The 23,028-nt window shown below is 38.6% G+C and overlaps 1 protein-coding gene and 1 non-coding gene across 11 annotated transcripts in view; one reads left to right on the plus strand and one right to left on the minus strand.

Annotated features, from left to right (window-relative positions):
- Positions 1-23,028, plus strand: part of FHIT (fragile histidine triad diadenosine triphosphatase) — a 1,568,898-nt gene that overhangs the window by 714,345 nt on the left and 831,525 nt on the right. For 9 of the 10 annotated variants that reach the window (XM_060402023.1, XM_042235723.1, XM_060402025.1 and 6 more), the window contains one exon: positions 18,982-19,100. In XM_060402023.1, the coding sequence (XP_060258006.1) occupies positions 18,998-19,100 (103 nt within the window). In that variant the 5' untranslated portion in view covers positions 18,982-18,997. 10 annotated transcript variants of the gene reach the window in all.
- TRNAC-ACA (transfer RNA cysteine (anticodon ACA)) lies at positions 12,111-12,183 on the minus strand. The gene has a single exon. It is a non-coding gene; the product is annotated as a tRNA-Cys (tRNA).

The following is a 23,028-nucleotide window of genomic DNA, read 5'->3' on the forward strand; positions in this document are numbered from 1 at the left end:
GGAGAATCCCATGGCAGGCTACAGTCCATGGGGTTGCAAGAGTCAGACACGACTTAGTGACTAAACCACCACCACCTTAAGAGAACTGAAAACGTAGATCCACATAAAAACTTGCACCTGAATACTCATAGGAACACCGTTCATCATAGCCAAAGAGCAGAAACAACCCAAATGTCCTAAATTGAGTAATGGGCTAAAAACGTGTAGAATATACTTGAAATAGGATATTATTCAGTCTTTAAAAGGGATCAACTACTGAAAAATGCTACATGGATGAACATTGGAAACATTCTGTGGAGTGAAAGAAACCAGACACAAAAGGGATTCTGTTATATGGGATGTTTAGAATAGGCAAGTCCGTGTGTGTGTGTGTGTGTGTGTGTGTGTGTGCTTTATTCGTATCTGGCTCTCTGCCACCTCATGGACTGTGGCCCACCAGGTTCCTCTGTCCATGGCATTTTCCAGGCGAGAATACTAATGGGGGTTGCCCTTTCCTACTCCCAGGGATCAAACCTGGATCTCCTGCACTGGCAGGCAGCTTCTCTACCACTGCAGCACTAGGGAAGACCAGGCAGGTTCAGAGAGACAGAATAATGTTTTCCAGGGCCTGCAGAGAGGCGCAGGTGTGGATTAACTACATGAGGTTTCTTTTGGGAATGATGAAAATATTCAGAAACTAGATGGTAATAATTGGAAAACTTTGAAAATACTGAAAACCGCTGGACTATACAGTTTAAATTGGTTAACTTTAAGATACATGAATTGTATCTCAATGGTTAAAAATCTTGCGAAAAGATACTGGAGTATGGGGATCTTTTATAAACTCCTGAGATGATTTTAATGTGCAATAGTAAATATCTTTTATTTTTTCAATTGAAATTTGAAAACTGAACACACTGTAGCTTAAATCTTCTTCATAAGTTTCTCATCACTCACTTCCTGGAACACCAGTCTAGGCCCTGCCTGGTCTGGTCCCGGTCCACCTTTCAAGCCCAGCTCCTCGCCTCTTTGTCTCGCTTTCTGTTCTCAGATTCCTCCATCCCACTGTTCCTTCCATTCCTCCCAGACCCTGAGCTCATTCTTGCATTGGCGTTTGCTGTTTCTTCCATCAGGAAACTTCTGTCCCCAGAGGGACATAGCAGACTGTTCCTCATTCAAGTTTCTGGTCAGATGTTACCTTCTCTTTTCCATCTGCACTGAACCAGTCCCTTCCGCCCGCTCCAATTCTCTACCTGTTTTTGCTCTTGATTATTTCCTTCACAATCAGAAGCGTTTTTGCTTTGCACACTGATGTGTGGTCTCCACCACCTAAGGTTCCTCTTCACCCCACCCCGAGAGTGCTCGATTAGTGTCAGGGCTGCCACGGTTATCAGGAGAATAGTACCTGGAATACGGCAAGTGTGCAATGTTTCTTGAATGAATAAATTAGTGATTGCAGTTTAGGGACCAACCAATTCAAGAAAAGAGTATTTCAGTGTAATCTATCCCTGAAGATATTTGTTGGAGAAGGGGAAGGAACCAGTGAGAGTGAGAAATGAGAAAACATTAAAGTGATGGGGGGAGGGGAGTAGCTGATGAAGTGAGAGACTGAAGTAGTAGTTGGCATTTTGAAATATCTCTGTGTTTTCTATTTATAAATAGCTGAGCTTCAGTTGTTTGTTGGGTGGGTTTTTTTTTTTGACTTGCTAACAATTGAAAATTTGTCTTTAGTGACGCCATGGGTTAATGAATTAATGCATTTTACTAAATTTGGGTTTTTTTTTCTTTGTGTTAAAATGTTACTTTTGTTTGCTTGAATCCTGAGACACTTTAAGCTGTTTTCTATTTCTTTTTGTTCTTCTTGTGGGATGTTCTCAGGCTGTCTCCTGTGGAATTTTGATGTTTGCCTGTAAGCCTACAGTGTTTCATCAATCATCTAAACCTAAATGTTTGGAGAAGGAAATGGCAGCCCACTCCAGTATTCTTGCTTGGGAAATCCCATGGATAGAGGAGCCTGGAGGGCTGCAGCCCAGGAGCTGCAAGAGCTGGACACAACTGAGCGACTAAACAGCAACATCCACAGGACTATGGCAGGCTTCTGCAACCAGGCAGCCTTTAAATAAAGTGTTACAAATCTCTTTCAAAAAAAAACACATCTAAATGTTTATCTCCAGCTATCCATTTATACACCTTGATTGCTTTTCAAGTCATCAATAAAATGTGTTTGAGAGCCTGGCCAGCAGAAAGGCTGTTGTTCCTCAGATGACAAGGCATTTTTCCTGTTGAGTTTAGTCTTAGCATCCATTAGCCAGTAGCTTTCAAATGTATTTACATTTTTGCTAAACAGTTGAGCTTCCTTTTTTAATGAAATGCATTGAAATAGAACTTACTTGTTGGTAGAAGTGTCTGAAGTTATTTGCAGTAGACTTCTTCTAATGACCACCCGAAAGGATTGGTCATGCCTTCTAGGATTGGTTTAGATTCCTGCTATTTGTGGAATCATGTCAGGATATAAAAATAGATTTTTTTTGTTTGTTTATTTTTTTAAAATTTTTTTATTTTTACTTTATTTTACTTTACAATACTGTATTGGTTTTGCCATACATTGACATGAATCCACCATGGGTGTATACGAGCTCCCAATCCTGAATCCCCCTCCCACCTCCCACCCCATATCATCTCTCTGGATCATCCCTATGCACCAGCCCCAAGCATCCTGTATCCTGTATCGAACATAGACTGGCACTTCGTTTCTTACATGATAGTATACATGTTTCAATGCCATTCTCCCAGATTATTTTTAAAGTAGATCTTGCCACTCCCAGCCATTATTGAATGTTTATTTTTCAAGGTTAAAAATACACATGTTATTCCATTATGGAATAAACCAAGTTCCAATACAACTTTTTCATTCTTTAAACCAAAAGAACAATATTTCCTTTTCATTATGTCTGGCTTCTTGATTGCCTAGGAGATGTCAGTTTTCATAGCAGATTGTTTAGCTAGAATACTTAGAAGTCATTTCTAACTACACTACAAGTTATTTTTAAGTAATAGCAATTTTTATTAGGGGTTTGTGGAATCAGAATGCCCAGTATTGACAAAATTATGGGAAAATGGCCCTTCTCCCTGTATTACTTTTGAACGTAGATTTATAGAAACATTTCCTGAGAGATATTTGGCAGTACGTATCAATAGCCTTGAAAGGTCACTATCCTTTGAAGACAGTGATTCTGAAATGTAGGAACTGATACATGAGAAGTAATCAAAGAGGTGCATGAATGTTGATTTATGAAGGACCTTCCTCATAGGGTTTTCAGGAGATTAAGTTGTTACAAAGAAATTTCTAGAATGATGAAATGAGGAGTAACTGTTAGTTGTTCCATCTACTCTTGAATCACATGCTACGTTTTAATCGACATTGCTCTGTCTCTACTATAGAAGGGTGTTAGCAATCATCCAATGGTAGTGTAGTGCCAATTTTTAAAAAATTTTGCTTAACTAAAAATTATGTATCCTGTATATAAAAAGCACTATTCCAAGCAACTTACCATTCTCTGACTTGTTATTTGACAAGTAACAATTGTTTATTGAATAAGAATGGCTATTACTTTATGCCAGGGTAAAATGCTAGCATTAATACAATGACCAGCATTTACTGAATATTTATCAAGTGCTTTATGTGTGTCCTTGAGAAGAGATATTATTGTTACCACTGTTTCACAGGCTGATCCTTGAGCTGTGTTTTTTTAACCTCAGCATCCTAGAGGTTCTGTTAGAGGGTTGGGCTACGATAGAGATATCTATTGTTCAAAAATCTATTATTTTAGAAAGCTCTCAAGATAATTTCAGTAAACCTAGTTTTGGAACTAGTGCTTGGAGAAATACGCACATTCAAGTATAACACAGCTGGGAAGCTTGTTGAAATACAGATTGATGTACTAGATTTGGGGTGGGTATATGCATTTGTAACAACTCTCAGGTAACACAGATGTTTTTGACTAGCAGACCACACTTTGAGTAGCCAGTATACAATGTTGCTTATGGAAGTAGTTCCATGTTTCATTTGTCCCAAAGAAATCATTTACTGTAGGGAAAGATAATCATGGAATAATGGTCTGTTGGTTAGGACTTCACATCCTGATGAGCTTGGCCTTTTAGGTCATTTGCTGAAGTCCTGAGTTTCTCAAACTTGAATTGTTGAGTCTTGAAGATTCACATTCTCAAAAAGGAGTTTATATTTTGGGTTCTCCATTTAGTGAAATAATTTGAAAGTAACAGACATATATTCTGGATCACCAGTTGACTGTCTTATATATAAGAAGAGGGTATTGTTGTGTGGTTTTCGCACCAAGGAATCCCCTAAAGTGATGGTTGACTTTAATTCAGCCTTTCTGAAAGTGGAGTTTCTGAAGTCCTAGAGTACCAAGTTTGAGAAATTCTTGAAGTGTCCTCTGTAAACAACTGGGCCCTCTAAAGGGGATCCAATAAGGATCCGAATGACTTTGAGCCAGCCACTTGCTAGACTTACTCAGCATCTCTAAAATGAGAGGGCTGGATCTAAATAATCTTTTTGGTCCTTTTATGTTCAAAACTCTAGGATTGATTTTTATTTTCTGCTTTTTTTTTTTTCAAGTACAGTTGATTTACAATGTTGTGGCTTCTCTCTGCTATACAGAAAAGTGACTCAGTTTTAAATGTATAGGCATTCTTTTTTAAAATATTCTTTTCCATTATGTTTTATCACAGGATATTGAGTATATTCCCTGTGCTGTGGAGTAGAACCTTGCTGTTTATCCATCCTATACTTAATAGTTCATATCTGCTGACCCCAAACTCGCAGTGCTTCGCTCCCATACCACTGTCCCCTTGGCAACCACCAGGCTGTGAGTCTGTTTCTGTTTCATAGATAGGTTCATTTGTGCCACGTTTTAGATTCGACTTATAAGTGGTATCATATGGCATTTGCCTTTATCTTTCTGATTTCACTTTGTTTTACAAACTCTAGCTGCATCCTAGGGTTGACTTTTTTTTTTTTTTTTCTGAGACAGCATTAGAAGTCTGTGATACTTATTTTAGTTGGACATGAATATAACATTTCTGGCGAATCAGGAAGAAACCTGATCTACTCTAAAGTGAGCCATTGTCATCTCCTGCTGTCAACGGGGGAAATTTCACATTCTGAGCCACAATTGTGGCTGTTGAAACTTTTTCCACTACATGTTGCGTCGCCTGCCTAGCCCTATGGAAGAGGTGATTGATCAGATTCACTGAGTCACAAAATTAAATGTGAATAGTAGAGAGCTTTTCATTACTTCCTTTCTGTTGACTAAATTTTGAAGATGATGTTCTAAAAATAATATGATGCTACTAGCTGGTAAAAAATATGGGAGATAGAGGGGTAGAGATTGGTTATAAAAGGTGGAGAGATCAAGAGAGGGTGCAGATAGATTTTGTAGCTGAAATGATGGGAAATGGAGACTCATTAAATACCTGAAAGTTGCATTATTTTTAGTTCAAAATGACTTGTTACTAAGAAATGAAAATTTAAAAAATAATTGGCTAAAAATATTTGAGTTTTAATATATTTACATCTGTCATTATTTATATAGAGACACCTGCAGGCCTCAGTTACCTTCTGGAGTGAACCTGGTCTCTTCTATTTCTGTCTTAGCTAAGACTACAAGTAAGACTAAGGTCCTAAGCCTTACACTGAGGTCCCTGACACAGTTCTTGGTTCTCTGGATGCCAGAAGTTAGCTTCTTCACATTTATTAAGAAATAGATCTCAGGAGATGATTTTTCTCTGAGAATTTCACAAAATACGGTACATTCAGCCATTGTGCTTGGTTTTAAAACAGATTCAGCAATGTTACTTTACTGCAAAATAAATTGCTTTCTGTACTTTTTGTATGAGAGGGAAGTATTTAATATTTGTCTCAGAATTGCAGACAGTTTCAGATTGTGGAGATGTAGGAGTCTCCCCGTCACACCATATTGGCTCTTATTCTTTTCTGCCTTTGTTCTGTTTGTAGTTACTGTAGTATTTTTCTTCTCCACTGAGATTAAAACTTGAGGAGGCATGTCTGCTAGCATTGCAAGTGGGCAGAATGTACCCCAGGTCAAGAAGAAGCAGAATTGGATTCGAGCAAGGAAATATAAAGATATTACCATTCGGGCTGCCTATGTCTTGTGACAGACATAGTGAGATGTGCTCTGTCGTCCATTAATTTTTTTAAATTTTATGAAAGTATAGGTAATTTACAATGTTTGTGTTTCTACTGTACAGCAAAGTGATTCAGTGCTACGTGTATACACAAACACACACCTTTCTTTTCAGATTCTTTTCCATTATAGGTTATTGCATGATATCAGCTCCCTGTGCTATATAGCGGTGGTTGTTCAGTCCCCAAGTCATGTCGGACTCTTGTGACCCCATGGACTGTAGCCTGCCAGGCTCCTCTGTCCATGGGATTCTTCAGGCAAGAGTGCTGGAGTGGGTTGCCATTTCCTTCTCCAGTGCTGTATGTATCTGTCATCTGTTACTTTCAGATGATATACTTGAGAGGGAGAAGTTCAGTGAATCACTGAGGATCAGGGAGGGGTGGAACCAAGGCTCTAGTTTATGGGCTTTGGACACTCATTCCACCTCGTGATGCTTCCTCTCAACAATGGGTAGTTTGTGAGTTGTCTGGATGTACCCAAAAAGGAAGAAATAGTGAAGAGAGCAATTAACATTTCAAATTGTTGGCAAGCTAAACTCATGAAAAAAAGAGAAGTAGAAATAAATGAGCTCTTTGGCAAGAGTGATAGCTGAAAAGGAGGCAAGTGAGAGGCAAGGTAGCCTCGAGTAGAGCAGAGATGGGTCATAATTAAACCTAACATGAGCACTAGGAACGAGCATCCTGGAAGACTTATGTTCATGCTGATACTCATCAGCAGTCAGATAGATTGAGGCCATCTCCCGAAAGACATCAGGAAGAAAAAATATATGAGAAAACTGAAGAAAGACTTGAGAGGGAGAAGGAATAGAGGTGTTAGATATGTTGGAGAGGGAAAAATTTCCTTCTACCCCTCTTGAATTCTGGTGGCTGGACTCATGATACAAGTGACACCAGAGAGCTAACAGGAGAAAAAAAAAAAATTTATTCATGCGCATGGTCGTCTAGGAACTAAGAAGTGGCCAAAGCAGACAGCTTTTATAATTTTTAGACAAATGTGTGAGGAGTTGACAAGGCAAATAAACAGGTTTGGGGCTTTCAATCAGTGAAGAATCTAAACAGTTTAGACTTGCCGTAGTAAATTAAAGAAGTAACAAGGTTTGTTCATATAGACTCTTGGCCTGAATTCCCTATCTCTGGAGATAAGGGAGTTCTACCTCCAAATGCCAGGAAGGCACCTTGCACAGGGGAGATTTACTTCCTGCTTCCAGGGAGGCAGATGGGGAGGGTCAGAGTGTCCCTCTTGCATTGGCTATTGCTTAAGTAGCTTTGATACAGAATGATCAATATGCCGTTGAGGCACACTTTTGGGTGGCCTTCCAGAACCCCAACAGATAGAACCCCTGAAAGGCAGAGAAGTAAACTGAGGTCAAGGAATATTTGGAAAAAATAGCAACCAAGAATAGAAAGCATCCACTAAAACTAAAGACCTTCTGTGGAAAAGGTTAACAGACCAAACGGTAGAAATCAGCAAAGTAGTCTGTAGTGGGATGAATAATACCATCACTGAAAGGAACCTCGGAACTATCTTATTTGAAAATAGGATTTTTGCAGATATAATTAGTTAAGATGAGGTTATCCTGGGTTGGAGGGGGCCCTGAATCAATGGCTTGTCTTTATATGAACAGAACACAGAAGACTGCAGTGGCAACTTGTCTCTATGAATATTAGAGGGTAGATATTGGAAAATTGTTCCCTAAAAAAATTAATTTGGAATATTACATAAAATATACAAATATTTACTCCAAAGTGTAGTTGAGCTTTGAAAAAAGGCATGTGGGACAAAAACCAAAGAGGGAGCTAAAATTGACAAGAGGAAGCAGTGCTGAGCCCACTGCTGCCTGGTGTAAGGGAATGTCTGTGGGCCTTTAAAAATAAGATATATGAAAATTATGATCCCTAGAGTAAGCAGTGGCCAAAAAACAAAACCAGCATATCAGTAACTATTTGAAATTATAACATCATGTTATTTTATTTATTTATTTATTTGTGCAAAATGCAACTTTCTTTATTACTCCGTATCATCATGTTATTTTAAAACATCAGAAATTGGGTAAGGGGAAGATGGGGGATGAGATCTGAAAGAGATCCAGGGTGGTTAAGTATATGCTAAGGACAGAGATACTGGTCTGCTTTTAGGTATTGGTGAGGAAATTGAGCATTAGTACGGGTTGTAATAAGATGAGAATAATAGTATTGAAGCAAAATAGAATGTGTCATTTTTGTAACATAGGAAAAAGCTTGATTTAGCCTGTGGAATGTAGGGGAAGAAGAAAAAAAGTGAAACAAAAAGATAAACGAGTATGGAGGCTAAACTAATCAAGACAGATTGTCCAATGTATAGAAAACAAAATGCTATGTTTATTAAAAAAAAAAATTTAAAAGGACACAGGTGGAAGATAAGGGGATGGAAAAATTTAAGCTTGTCAGATACAGACAAAAAGAAAAAGGAACAACAGATGAAGGGAATAAATTAAGCAGGGACATATGCCCATGCCATAATGTAGAAAACAGTAATTTCTGGCATGTGACATTGATTAAGCAGTTCTTGTTAGAAATCTAATAGAGTGTTTTCAGAAACTGATAAGATGAGACAAAAAGTAAGCAGAGGAAGATGTGGAAAACAAGCAATGATTTGCTCCACCATGTATGTAGAACTCCTTTATCTTGGAGGGCGTGTGGACTAGGCACACGCTTCAAATTTTAATGCATCAGGAAGGAAGCCTCACATTCGACCAAATCAACAGTATAGAGGTTCTTTTCTCTAACTACAGTGCTTTAAAATCAGTCATTATTAACAGTAAGATAGCAAAAGTGTTCCATATGTTTGAAATGAAAAGACATGCTATGAAATAACCCTCAGGTTAAATAGGAAAAGATAATAAGAATAGCAGAATTTTAAAGCTGAATGATAATAAAAGCACAGTAGTTCAAAAACTGAGATAGCTAGCTAATGGAGTTCTTTGATGGCAATATGTAGCTTTTGTTACTCAAGAAAAAACTAGAAAGTCTGCAACTCTATAAGCTCAATGTATGACACAAAAAATTAGAAAAACACTATAACATGGTAACCTGAAGGAAACAAAGAAAAAAAGGGAAACAAATATAAATACAGAAAATAAGGGGCAGAGAAAATTAATAAAAGCAAAGAACCAAAATATAGTCCTCTGAAAATTTTCATAAATTATATATAATACTGTTAAAAAGGATGTACATTTTTACCAGTACAGATGAACATTTACATGAAAAGGATGTATGGCTAAAAAAAACTGATGGAAGAAAAAATTAACAACCATTAAATAAATTGTATGTAATGATTATCAAAACTTAATCTTCCTTGCAATATAAAAAGAGGCCCAGACAGTTTGACCAGTGAATTCTATTTAACTCTTATGAAACAGAAAATTCTTGTTTGCACAACTTCTTATAGAACAAAAAATAAAAGCCAACCTATTAAGTTTAATTTTGAAAACAAAAAGCAAGTAAAAAATATTGACCAGATTCACTTATCACATTAAAACCACAAATAATTCAAATCTAGTCATGTATTAAAAAATACTAATAGTACATTGAGACTAAGTTGAATTAATCATAACAGTGAAAGGATGTTTCAGTGCTTTAAAAAAATCTTTTACTGTAACTTAACACATTAATAGCAAAGAATGAGAAATTGCATGATCACTGATAAAAAGCATTTAATAAAGTTTTTTCTTTTTCAAATAGAAGCAGCTCTTACCAAACTTGAAACAGGAAAATTTTCTTAGCTTAATAAAGGCTTTATCCTTAGAATCTATAGCAAATGTCATTTTTAATGGAAACAGACAAAAGTTTAAACTCATTCTTAAGATTGGGAACAAGACAGGAACACTCGTGTTGCCGCTGTTTATCAACATATTACCAGATACCTGACCAATGTAGTAAGACAAATCGATACCAGTGGAATAATGGAAAGATATAACTATTATTTATAATACAATCATTTATTTAGAAACCCAAAGAGAATCAGCAGAAACTGCTAGCAATAGAAGTATTCAGCTAGGTTGCCAGCTCATAAGAGCAACATAAATAAATCAACAGCTTTTGTCTGTATTGAGAGTAACCAATTATAAACTATGATAAGATACCATTTATAATACTGACATAAATGAAAAGCTATCTAGGAATAAATCTAAGAAAGAATTCGTAAAACATATAAGGGAAATTTAAAACCCTATTACAAGGGTTTTATTATAGAATTATAGACCATAAATGCAGCATTTATAATGAATAGATTGAATATTGTGAAGATATTGTATTTCTTCCAAAAAAAATTTAAACTCATTGTAATTCTAATCAATGCCTGAACAAGAGTTGTTTTGAAGAGGTATAATTGAATCTAATATTTATATAAGAGAATAAATAAGAGATAAAGAAGGACCTTCTCTTTGCAAGGCATTAATATATATATAGCAGAAGTTAACAAACTACAGTCCATATGCCAAATGCAGCCTGCCTTCTGTTCTTAAAAATAAAGTTTTATTGGGACACAGCCACATCCATTCCTTTATTTATTGTCTGTGGCTACTTTCATGCTGACAAGATAGCCTGAAACTTGCTCTTCAGAGAAAAAATGTCTCCTCCTGTTCTCTAGCATCTATCATAGAAAAGGCTATAATAAAGTCTAGACTCACTCCTATGTACAAAGGGGAACTCAATGTAATCATTTCCAGCAGTTGGTGCTGGGAAAGTTGGTGCGCAAAAAGAGAAAAATGAAACCATTTCTGTACTTCAGAAACAGCTCCAAGTAGATTAAATACCTAACTGTTAAAAGTGAACATATAAAGCTAGTAGATGAAAATTTAAGAATACATTTTTGTAATCTTACAGTAGAAAATGGTTTGTTGTGAAATATTCACAGAGCACAAACCACGAGAAGAAAGTTGATGAATACATCAAGACAGATGCTTTTGTTCAATGGAATCTGTGATCGAAAAACTAACAGATGGTGAAAATACAACTGTCCTGTTTAATACACTAAGATTAATATTTAAATACACAAGGGACTCAAAAAATCAGAAAATAGGAGGGAAGAAACCAAGACAAAAGAGGGAAAAGTATGAATTGGTGATTCATACGAAGAGAAATACACACATACACAGATTGTACTGTGTGTGTGCGCAGGCTGCTCAGTCGTGTCAGACTCTTTGTGACCCCTAGCCCACCGGGCTCCTCTGTACATGGGATTGTCCAGGCAAGATTACTGGAGTGAGTTGCCATTTCCTCCTCCAGAGAATCTTCCCGACCCAGGGATCACACCTGTGTTTCCTACACTGGCAGGCAAATTCACATTGGAGACTAGCTAATTAAAATTCAAAAATGCCTTTTTGCCTATCATAGAAGTAAAACCTTGGAAATCAGGTACTCTTAAGCATTGACAACGGTGTGGGAAGATAGAAATCTTCATACATTGCTTCTAGGAATGCAAAATGATCCATAATGTTTTTAAGGTTACAAGTATCTATATAACCTAAAACCCAATAATGGGACTAGCATAGATGCCCACAGAAATGTATGGAAGTATGATTATCTCAGTGTTATTTGTGGTGAAAGACTGAGAAAGCTAGTTCTTCTGCACTAAAAGAACAGAAAAGGAAAATGACAGTGGAGTGCAATGAGGAAATAAGCGGTTAGAGAGGGAATTACATCTACTTATAACATTCTCTAAAACAGCATTGAGAGAAAGACAGATTTAAAGCATGACACAACTTCTATACAAATTTTAAAACTACAGGATTTTGACACATAAGTGAAGTCGCTCAGTTGTGTCCAACTCTTTGCGACCCCATGGACTGAAGCATACCATGCTCCTCCGTCCATGGGATTTTCCAGGCAAGAGTACTAGAGTGAGTTGCCATTTCCTTCTCCAGGGGATCTTCCTGACCCAGGGTTTGAACCTGGGTCTTCTGCATTGTAGGCAGATGCTTTACCGTCTGAGCCACCAGGGAAGTCCTTTGACACATAAAGTATTTATGAAAAATACAGTGGAGCTTATAAATACAGCATTAGTTAGTTGCTCAGTCATGTCCAACTCTTTCTGACCCCGTAGCTGGGGGCTCACCAGGCTTTTCTGTCCATGGGATTCTCCAGGCAAGAATACTGGAGTGGGTTGCCATTTCCTTCTCCAGGAGATCTTCCAGGCTCAGGGATGAAACCTCGGTCTCCTGCATTGCAGGCAGACTCTTTACCATGTATTTATAAAACAACAAAAAATATATATAGCATTATATTTAGTTAAAAAAAAAAAAGAAGCCCCAGGCTGGGAAAGGAAGGAATGGGTTTGGGTATAGAGGATGAAGTGAAAATAAGAAAAATGAAAATCAGAAGAGAGTCTTTGATGGATTGGCAATAGTAGCTCATCAACTTAAGCGTATGCTTAAGTCAACTCTGTAAAATTATTCATTAGAGGAAACAATGTCCACGGACATTAGTCCTTTCAGAACTGTTCAGATGCTCAGCCAGTGTCATCAGGTATGGGTCTCTCTCTGTATTTCGGTTTTCCTGGCTTCAGTGTTGGCTCTGATAAGAGGCAGACTCTTTCTAGGGTATTCTTTAGCTCTTTCAAGTTCACAGCAACTAAGCAGAAAGAAATCACTCTGCCCATAGTATGAGCAGTCATCCTCTCATGAATATCCTTTCTTTGGCTGGTTCATTTTTTCTCCTGTGAGCACCCCTGAATCAGTCATGTAACAAAGGACTAAGGGTGCCTGGGTTACTTTCCCATCCCTAGAACAAGGCAGTACGAAGAACCCAACATACAGAATATGGTGGGATACTACCCAAACAGAAATTAGAGTGATATGACCAGAACCACGGAAAATGGATGCTAAGGGAGCAAAAATACACAGGTAACTTAGGGAACTTGAATCAATGCTGTTTGAAGAATGATTGAATTGAATTGCATGCTCATTCTAGAAAAACTGGGGGAAATGAAAAACACACGTTAACTTCCAATATCTAAAGCACTTCCACTTGCATGAAACTTGTTTTATATGATCCGTCAAACCATAAATCCATGAGGAAAGGTGAACTTGATATAAAGGGCAACTATGTAATTGCTGAAGCTGGTTATCTGAAAAGGATTGGTTAGTGAATTTCATATCACTGTGTATATTTGAGCATAGGATAGCCAGCTACCTGGCAAATATTTTGTAGGAAAAGATTGGGAGAATAGTTGGGTTTAACCAGTGGTTCTGAATCATCCATGAACAGTATGAAAAGGCAAAATGATAGGATACCAAAAAAGGGAACTCCCCAGGTCATTAGGTGCCCAATATGCTGCTGGAGATCAGTGGAGAAATAACTCCAGAAAGAATGAAGGGATGGAGCCAAAGCAAAAACAATACCCAGTTGTGGATGTGACTGGTGATAGAAGCAAGATCCGATGCTGTAAAGAGCAATATTGCATAGGAACCTGGAATGTCAGGTCCATGAATCAAGGCAAATTGGAAGTGGTCAAACAAGAGATGGCAAGGGTGAACGTCGACATTCTAGGAATCAGCGAACTAAAACGGACTGGAATGGGTGAATTTAACTCAGATGACCATTGTATCTACTACTGCGGGCAGGAATCCCTCAGAAGAAATGGAGTAGCCATCATGGTCAACAAAAGAGTCCGAAATGCAGTACTTGGATGCAATCTCAAAAACGACAGAATGATCTCTGTTCATCTCCAAGGCAAACCATTCAATATCACGGAAATCCAAGTCTATGCCCCAACCAGTAACACTGAAGAAGCTGAAGTTGAACGGTTCTATGAAGACCTACAAGACCTTTCAGAACTAACACCCCAAAAAGATGTCCTTTTCATTACAGGGGACTAGAATGCAAAAGTAGGAAGTCAAGAAACACCTGGAGCAACAGGCAAATTTGGCCTTGGAATGCAGAATGAAGCAGGGCAAAGACTAATAGTTTTGCCAAGAGAATGCATTGGTCCTAGCAAACACCTCTTCCAGCAACACAAGAGAAGACTCTACACATGGACATCACCAGATGGTCAACACCAAAATCAGATTGATTATATTCTTTGCAGCCAAAAATGGAAAGCTCTATACAGTCAACAAAAACAAGACCAGGAGCTGACTGTGGCTTAGATCATGAACTCCTTATTACCAAATTTAGACTCAAATTGAAGAAAGTAGGGAAAACCGCTAGACCATTCAGGTATGACCTGAATCAAATCCCTTATGATTATACAGTGGAAGTGAGAAATAGATTTAAGGGCCTAGATCTGATAGATAGAGTGCCTGATGAGCTATGGAATGAGGTTCGTGACATTGTACAGGAGACAGGGATCAAGACCATCCCCATGGAAAAGAAATGCAAAAAAGCAAAATGGTTGTCTGGGGAGGCCTTACACATAGCTGTGAAGAGAAGAGAGGCGAAAAGCCAAGGAGAAAAGGAAAGATATAAACATCTGAATGCAGAGTTCCAAAGAATAGCAAGAAGAGATAAGAAAGCCTTCTTCAGCGATCAATGCGAAGAAATAGAGGAAAAGAACAGAATGGGAAAGACTAGAGATCTCTTCAAGAAAATTAGAGATACCAAGGGAACATTTCATGCAAAGATGGGCTCGATAAAGGACAGAAATGGTATGGACCTAACAGAAGCAGAAGATATTAAGAAGAGGTGGCAAGAATACACAGAAGAACTGTACAAAAAAGATCTTCACGACCCAGATAATCATGATGATGTGATCACTAATCTAGAGCCAGACATCTTGGAATGTGAAGTCAAGTGGGCCTTAGAAAGCATCACTATGAACAAAGCTAGTGGAGGTGATGGAATTCCAGTTGAGCTGTTTCAAATCCTGAAAGATGATGCTGTGAAAGTGCTGCACTCAATATGCCAGCACCTTTGGAAAACTCAGCAGTGGCCACAGGACTGGAAAAGGTCAGTTTTCATTCCAATTCCAAAGAAAGGCAATACAAAAGAATGCTCAAACTACTGCACAATTGCACTCATCTCACATGCTAGTAAAGCAATGCTCAAAATTCTCCAAGCCAGGCTTCAGCAATAGATGAACCGTGAACTTCCTGATGTTCAAGCTGGTTTTAGAAAAGACAGAGGAACCAGAGATCAAATTGTCAACATCCGCTGGATCATGGAAAAAGCAAGAGAGTTCCAGAAAAACATCTATTTCTGCTTTATTGACTATGCCAAAGCCTTTGACTATGTGAATCACAATATACTGTGGAAAATTCTGAAAGAGATGGGAATACCAGACCACCTAGCCTGCCTCTTGAGAAATCTGTATGCAGGTCAGGAAGCAACAGTTAGAACTGGACATGGAACAACAGACTGGTTCCAAATAGGAAAAGGAGTACGTCAAGGCTGTATATTGCCACCCTGCTTATTTAACTTCTATGCAGAGTACATCATGAGAAACGCTGGACTGGAAGAAACACAAGCTGGAATCAAGATTTCTGGGAGAAATATCAATAACCTCAGATATGCAGATGACACCACCCTTATGGCAGAAAGTGAAGAGGAACTAAAAGCCTCTTGATGAAAGTGAAAGAGAAGAGTGAAAAGGTTGGCTTAAATCTCAACATTCAGAAAATGAAGATCATGGCATCTGGTCCCATCACTTCATGGGAAATAGATGGGAAACAGTGGAAACAGTGTCAGACTTTATTTTTTTGGGCTCCAAAATCCCTGCAGATGGTGACTGCAGCCATGAAATTAAAAGACGCTTATTCCTTGGAAGAAAAGTTATGACCAACCTAGATAATATATTCAAAAGCAGAGACATTACTTTGCCGACTAAGGTCCATCTAGTCAAGGCTGTGGTTTTTCCTGTGGTCATGTATGGATGTGAGAGTTAGACTGTGAAGAAGGCTAAGCGCCGAATAATTGATGGTTTTGAACTGTGGTGTTGGAGAAGACTCTTGAGGGTCCCTTGGACTGCAAGGAGATCAACCCTGGGATTTCTTTGGAAGGAATGATGCTAAAGCTGAAGCTCCAGTACTTTGGTCACCTCATGCGAAGAGTTGACTCATTGGAAAAGACTCTGATGCTGGGAGGGATTGGGGGCAGGAGGAGATGGGGACGACAGAGGATGAGATGGCTGGATGGCATCACGGACTCTATGGACGTGAGTCTGAGTGAACTCCGGGAGTTGGTGATGGACAGGGAGGCCTGGCGTGCTGCGATTCATGGGATTGCAAAGAGTCGGACACGACTGAGCGACTGAACTGAACTGAATTATCCAGATATCTTATTAAAGCTTAGAATTCTGGGCCCTTCTCCCAGAGTTTCCAGTTTGGTAGCTTTGTAGTAGGACTCAAGAATTTGCATTTCTAATTTCCCCAGGTGCTGTTGGTACTGTTGCTCCAGGGAACACACCTTGAAAACCTCTGGGTTAGATGATTTTCAGTATTCACAATGACCTTTCATTTTTATGAGATAGTTGTACTTATTCTCCGTTCAATTGCTCAGTCATGTCACTCCTTGTGACCCCATGAACTGCAGCCTGTCAGATTTTCCTATCCATCACCAACCCCCAGAGTTTGCTCAAACTCATGTACATTGAGTTGGTGATGCCATCCAACCATCTTATCCTTTGTTGTCCCCTTCTTCTCCTGCTTTCAATCTCCCAACATCAGGGTCTTTCCCAATGAGTCAGTTCTTCACATCAAGTGGCCAAAGTATTGGAGCTTCAGCTTTAGCATCAGTCCTTCCAATGAATATTCATGGCTGATATCCTTTAGGATGGACTGGTTGGATCTCCTTGCAGTCCAAGGGACTCTCAAGAGTCTTCTCCAACACCACAGTTCAAAAGCATCCATTCTTTGGCACTCAGCTTTCTTCACAGTCCACTCTCACATCCATACATGACTACTGGAAAAACCATAACTTTGACAAAGACTTACCTTTGTCTCTGCTTCTTAATATGCTGTCTAGGTTGGTCATAGCTTTTCTTCCAAGGAGCAAGCATCTTTTAATTTCACGGCTGCAAGTACCATCTGCAGTGATTTTGGAGCCCCCCAAAATTAAGTTTCCCACTGTTTCCATTATTTCCCCATCTATTTGCCATGAAGTGATGGGACCAGATGCATGATCTTCATTTTTTGAATGTTGAGTTTTAAGCCAGCTTATAACTCTCCTCTTACACTTTCATCAAGAGGCTGTTTTGTTCCTCTTTTCTTTCTGCCATAAGGGTAATATCATCTGCATATCTCAGATTATTGATGTTCTAGAAAGCAGTATTTGTATATTGAGGCAAATTATCCATACTCTCCCTTCGTACCTGAAATGTGTTAAATTCTGGCTATATGGGTACTTCTAAATTAGATGGATTTTGCATAACCCTCTGTTAACTGCTGGGTCGCTGAAAACATTAGGGCCATGAAGCAACTGGACATTTATTGGTATGCTTTATAAACCAGTCCTCCATTTTCTTATGTCATCCTTTTTGTAATCCTATTTCTGTTTTCCCATGAGGATTCAGTTTTCATCAGTTTTGTAGTAGGGTTGTTCCTGAATTAGAAAGCCAAAGTGGTTTCCCAAGGTGGATGTGTATTTTCTTTCATTCAGAGAGAAACTGTCCTGTATAGACATTGACTCCTAAAAAAATCATTCCTTGGTACCCTGGATGTCAAGTGTCAAATCGTGCTTTTCCCCATCTTCTTACCCAACCCCAGCCTGTGGCCCCCACTAGGAAGGAGGATATGAAACAATTCACCTATCTTGCTCCATACTACCTCTACATCAACCAGGAATTGTTTTCATTTTGAACTCTATTTTATTTCTTCTTCTTTTTCCTCAGATTTTTTTCTCTTAATTTTTGAAAGTTTGCTATAATAGTTCTCTGGGAGTACACGCATGGTTTTGTAATTGTACACAAGGTCAAAGAGCATTTGTACTTTTTATAAATTGCTTTTAGATAAAGATAAAACCATTTGAGAAAAGAGAGACCCCAGAGATACCTCTTTAAGAATTAGAAGGTTTATAGTCAATGCTTAACCATGAAAATTTTCAGCTTAGCAAAAATGAAACAGATGGTTAAAAACAGTACCTGACAGATTGGACCTAGAGGATTTGAGTTCAGGTGGCTACTTGAAGAGCAGAGGGATTTAAGAAGACTTGTTGTCTGTGTGTGAGCTTTTGGTTGAAAACACTAAATCCAGCGCTGGTAGGGAGAGTGGGATATTTTAAGAGGACTTACCCAGAATACATCTTCAGTTCAGTCGCTTAGTTGTGTCTGGCTCTTTGCGACCCCATGAATCGCAGCATGCCAGGCCTCCCAACTCCCGGAGTTTACTTAAACTCATGTCCATCAAATTGGTGATGCCATCCAGCCATCTCAAACTCTGTCATCCCCTTCTCCTCCTGCCCCCAATCCCTCCCAGCATCAGGGTCTTTTCCAATGAGTCAACTTTTCTCATGAGGTGGTCAAAGTATTGGAGTCTTAGCTTTAGCATCAGTCCTTCCAGTGAACAGCCAGGGCTGATCTCCTTTAGAATGGACTGGTTGGATCTCCTTGCAGTCCAAGGGACTCTCAGGAGTCTTCTGTATCACCACAGTTCAACAGTATCAATTCTTTGGTGCTCAGCTTTCTTCACAGTCCAACTCTCACATCCATACATCTTAGTGAACATTAAATGTTGGGCAGCTTAAATGACATCTTCTTGATAGCTAAGGATCTGTAGTAATAGACTCTGCTTTGTTTAAATTTGTGTATGATCTGAGTTTCTCAATGGAATTTGATGAATGTCCGTTTTCTACATCCTCTTCTCTTCCAGACTTGAATTTGAGGAAATGTCATTCAGATTTGGCCAACATCTCATCAAGCCCTCTGTGGTGTTTCTCCAAACAGAACTGTCCTTTGCCCTGGTGAACAGGAAGCCTGTGGTACCTGGACGTATCCTTTTTTTTTTTTTTTTTAAGAGAGAAAACAGACCAAATGAACACAGCCATTAACCTCTAGTATTCGACCAAAAAGGTAAGCAAGGAATCCTCCTGTCTCCCCCTTTGGAGAAACCAGGTAGGACAATATTCACATTTATTCTGAAACCAGTTGGTGGCACCAGTAATATGCTTGATCAGTGCTGCAGAACTTCTGAAAAGGAGTTGCTTAGCAACTGTGGCTTTGGAGGTGAATTTTTGCGTGACCTTTTCACTGTTGTGGCTGTATAAATAAATAGGTGCTTCTAAAATGGATCCAATGAATATCCTTAGCACTTTGTTTTCAGGTGTCAAGTGTGCACTTTAATAGTAAGATAAGAGATTGGGTGACAGGCTTGTGTTGTGGAAGTAAGGTGTTACATGAAGATTTGAGACTGGCTTGGTTTCTTTACCTCTTGGAGATCATTCAAGCTGTGAATTTTAATTGCATTCAAACACATAAATATACTACTATATATATATATATATATATATATATATATATATATATATTTTATGTTAGAGTCTGAGATAGCATTTTCTCTTGGAAAACATCCCAGCTTCTAGATCATTGTCTGGTGCCATTGGTGGTGTGGGTTATTTTATTTCCCTCTGACCATCGATTTCAGTAGAAGCTTTATTCTTTGCGGTGGGAGAGGGAGAATTTGGTGAAATGCCCTGGAGAGTTATTTTTATGTTGTTGAAAGTATCACTCGTGACTGTATGTGGATGACATTTGTACTAACTCTTCAAAAATTTTGTCCCCCCCCCCACCCCAACTTAATTTACTATGCAGAGGGCAACAGACCATGAAATGTTGTATTTTAAGATCATAAGCATTTCCACATTGAGACATGCTTCTACTTTGAAATAAATTTCTTGGTAATTCTGAGTATATAAAAGTGTCAAGATTTTTTCTAAGAATGAGTTATATTTTTTTAAATGGGATTTTTGAAAATGCTTGAAAACTTGATGAATCATCTTCTTTCTTGATCATGTAACTACTAATAAAACATGCAGCAAAAGATAATTGTGGTTTTTGTGGTAGACTCCCAAATTTCTTGATTTGAACTTTAAACCAAAATAAATTTCATAAATTTATAAAACTAATAATAATATCAATAAGCTAGTAAATAATATATATTTTTCTTAATAATATTTAACTTTTAAATTTATAAAAATATTTAATTTTATAAGTATATAAGGTCAGAAAATTTCATCTTCTGTTTATTAAAAAACTCTAAAAGGATGCAGGATGCTCCTATAAAATGACAGTTTTTAAGTTGTGTCACATTTTCATATTGAGTTTCTCCAAAAGACCTTGAAGTTCTTGAAATAACACAGGCATTTTATTTTCTCATTTGATTTTGCTGCAAGTCTGTGGTTGCCTTTTTCCTTTGAGGAATATTTTTTTAAGCAAAATGTCTAATTCCTGTGTCAAAAGGATAATGTTTAAATGCCATCTCTCTTTGGGTGTCAGTTTTAATTGACTTTTGTCAAAGAACTGAAGGAATTTGGGGTGAAAATGTGAATTTAGATGAACGAATCTTAATGCTTCGGACTGACAGAATATGAGATTGTAGAGCTGCACTTTTTAAAAAATGGTTAATAATGGAATAAACTTTGATTTTTTTTAACTCCTATATTAACGGTAAGAAACTTGATTTTTCATGGTCTTTTTAACCACCTCTGAAAGTGTGCTGTGTAAGACCTGGGTCATATATGTGTTTGAACTGAAATAGAGGTGTCTGCTTCAAGGAAAATATTTATAGTGAACAGTGAGCAGTTAGTGAATGATGACTAGTTTTGTTCCAGATGGCACTGAAATTGCCATTTTGAAAATGAGTCCTGGTTGATTATCACCTCGTTGCGTAAATGCCAAGGACAAGGGGAGCGTTGTATTAAAATCAACAACCTCAGTTTGTTTGGAAGGTAGCAAGAAGGACTCAGCTCTGTCCAAGGCTGAGAATGGTACACTCAGTGCAATCAGCGTACTCTGTAAAGCTCTTTTACGTCTACAGTGTTTAAAGTAATTTCAGGGGCAGTGGATAATGGATTCAAACAATCCTTTTTATATAATGATTCTGAAACTTTTTATTTTACTTTACCTTGGTAAACTCTCTTAGGTGACAATTGTGAGAAGAATTTTAATAAGTAACTCATTTGCTTGCTTGAAGTAATATTCTTTTGTCCTGTGATTTGGAAATTGAAACAGTGAATAGCTCTGCCTACTAGTTCAGTTCAGTTCAGTCTCTCAGTCGTGTCCGACTCTTCGCGACCCCATGAATCGCAGCACGCCAGGCCTCCCTGTCCATCACCAGCTCCCGGAGTTCCCTCAGACTCACGTCTATCAAGTCCGTGATGCCATCCAGCCATCTCATCCTCGGTCATCCCCTTCTCCTCCTGCCCCCAATCTCTCCCAGCATCAGAGTCTTTTCCAATGAGTCAATTCTTCGCATAAGGTATCCAAAGTACTGGAGCTTCAGCTTTAGCATCATTCCTTCCAAAAGAAATCCCAGGGTTGATCTCCTTCAGAATGGACTGCTTGGATCTCCTTGCAGTCCAAGGGACCCTCAAGAGTCTTCTCCAACACCACAGTTCAAAGGCATCAATTTTTCAGCGCTCAGCCTTCTTCACAGTCTAACTCTCACATCCATATATGACCACAGGAAAAACCACAGCCTTGACTAGATGGACCTTAGTCGGCAAAGTAATGTCTCTGCTTTTGAATATACTATCTAGGTTGGTCATAACTTTTCTTCCAAGGAGTAAGCGTCTTAATTTCATGGCTGCAGTCACCATCTGCAGTGATTTTGGAGCCCCCAAAAATAAAGTCTGACACTGTTTCCCCATCTATTTCCCATGAAGTGATGGGACCAGATGCCATGATCTTTGTTTTCTGAATGTTGAGCTTTAAGCCAACATTTTCACTCTCCTCTTTCACTTTCATCAAGAGGCTTTTTAGCTCCTCTTCACTTTCTGCATTTCATAAAATAAATGGTGAAATGGTTGCAGCAGACCATCACTGCCCCTCCTGCTCCCCGCCCCGTCCTCCGCAGTGCTCTACCCTGCCTGCCTAAATAAGCCCCTTGTTGTGGGTCTTCTAGGTCTTCTGATTCTCTACCCCTGGACTTCCCCAGTCCAGCCTACAGCTCTCTCTGAACCACAGCTCTGATGTCACCACTCTCCTATTCCTTTGCAAAAAATCACTGATGAATATAATGGATATCATTTTATTTGAGAATTGTTGTTCAGTCGCTCAAATGTGTTCAACTCTTTGTGATCCCATGAACTGCAGCACACCAGGCTTACCTGTCATTCACTATCTCCCAGAGTTTACTCAAACTCATGTCCATTGAGTTGGTGATGCCATCCAATCATCTCATTGTTGTCCCCTTCTCCTCCTGACCTCAATCTTTCCCAGCATCAGGATCTTTTCCAACTTGAGGATAAAGTCCAAATTTCTTAGCATCCCTTTAAAAGATTTTCATTATCTCAACTCACCCTCCCCACTTTCCAGCTATTTCCTTAAACAAGTGTTGTAGTTCCCTTTACCTGCTGACTCCCACTCTTCCTCATGCTTCTCTCTTCACCTCGAGGTCCTTCCCTTCCTTTTCACTTTAACTAAAGTGCTTACTTCGATACCTGTTCTGCCCTCTTAGGGAAAAAAAAAACAGTTCCATCCTTTTTGTGACACTTGATTCCTTATTTGCATGTTGATTTATTCAATGGTTTATTACTGAGCTACTCTCTTCCAAGCACCATGCCAAACACTAATCCCAGTCTGCCCCAGACCAGAGCTGTGTTCATTTCTGTTTGTCTGTGTGTGGAGTTGCATTCCCAGGAAGAGGTGGGGACGAAATCGGCTCTTAGTATGTCTCTTTTCCTTAGCACCCAGAATATTG

The sequence above is a fragment of the Ovis aries genome, chromosome 19 (assembly GCF_016772045.2).
Source record: "Ovis aries strain OAR_USU_Benz2616 breed Rambouillet chromosome 19, ARS-UI_Ramb_v3.0, whole genome shotgun sequence".
Lineage (NCBI taxonomy): Eukaryota > Metazoa > Chordata > Mammalia > Artiodactyla > Bovidae > Ovis > Ovis aries.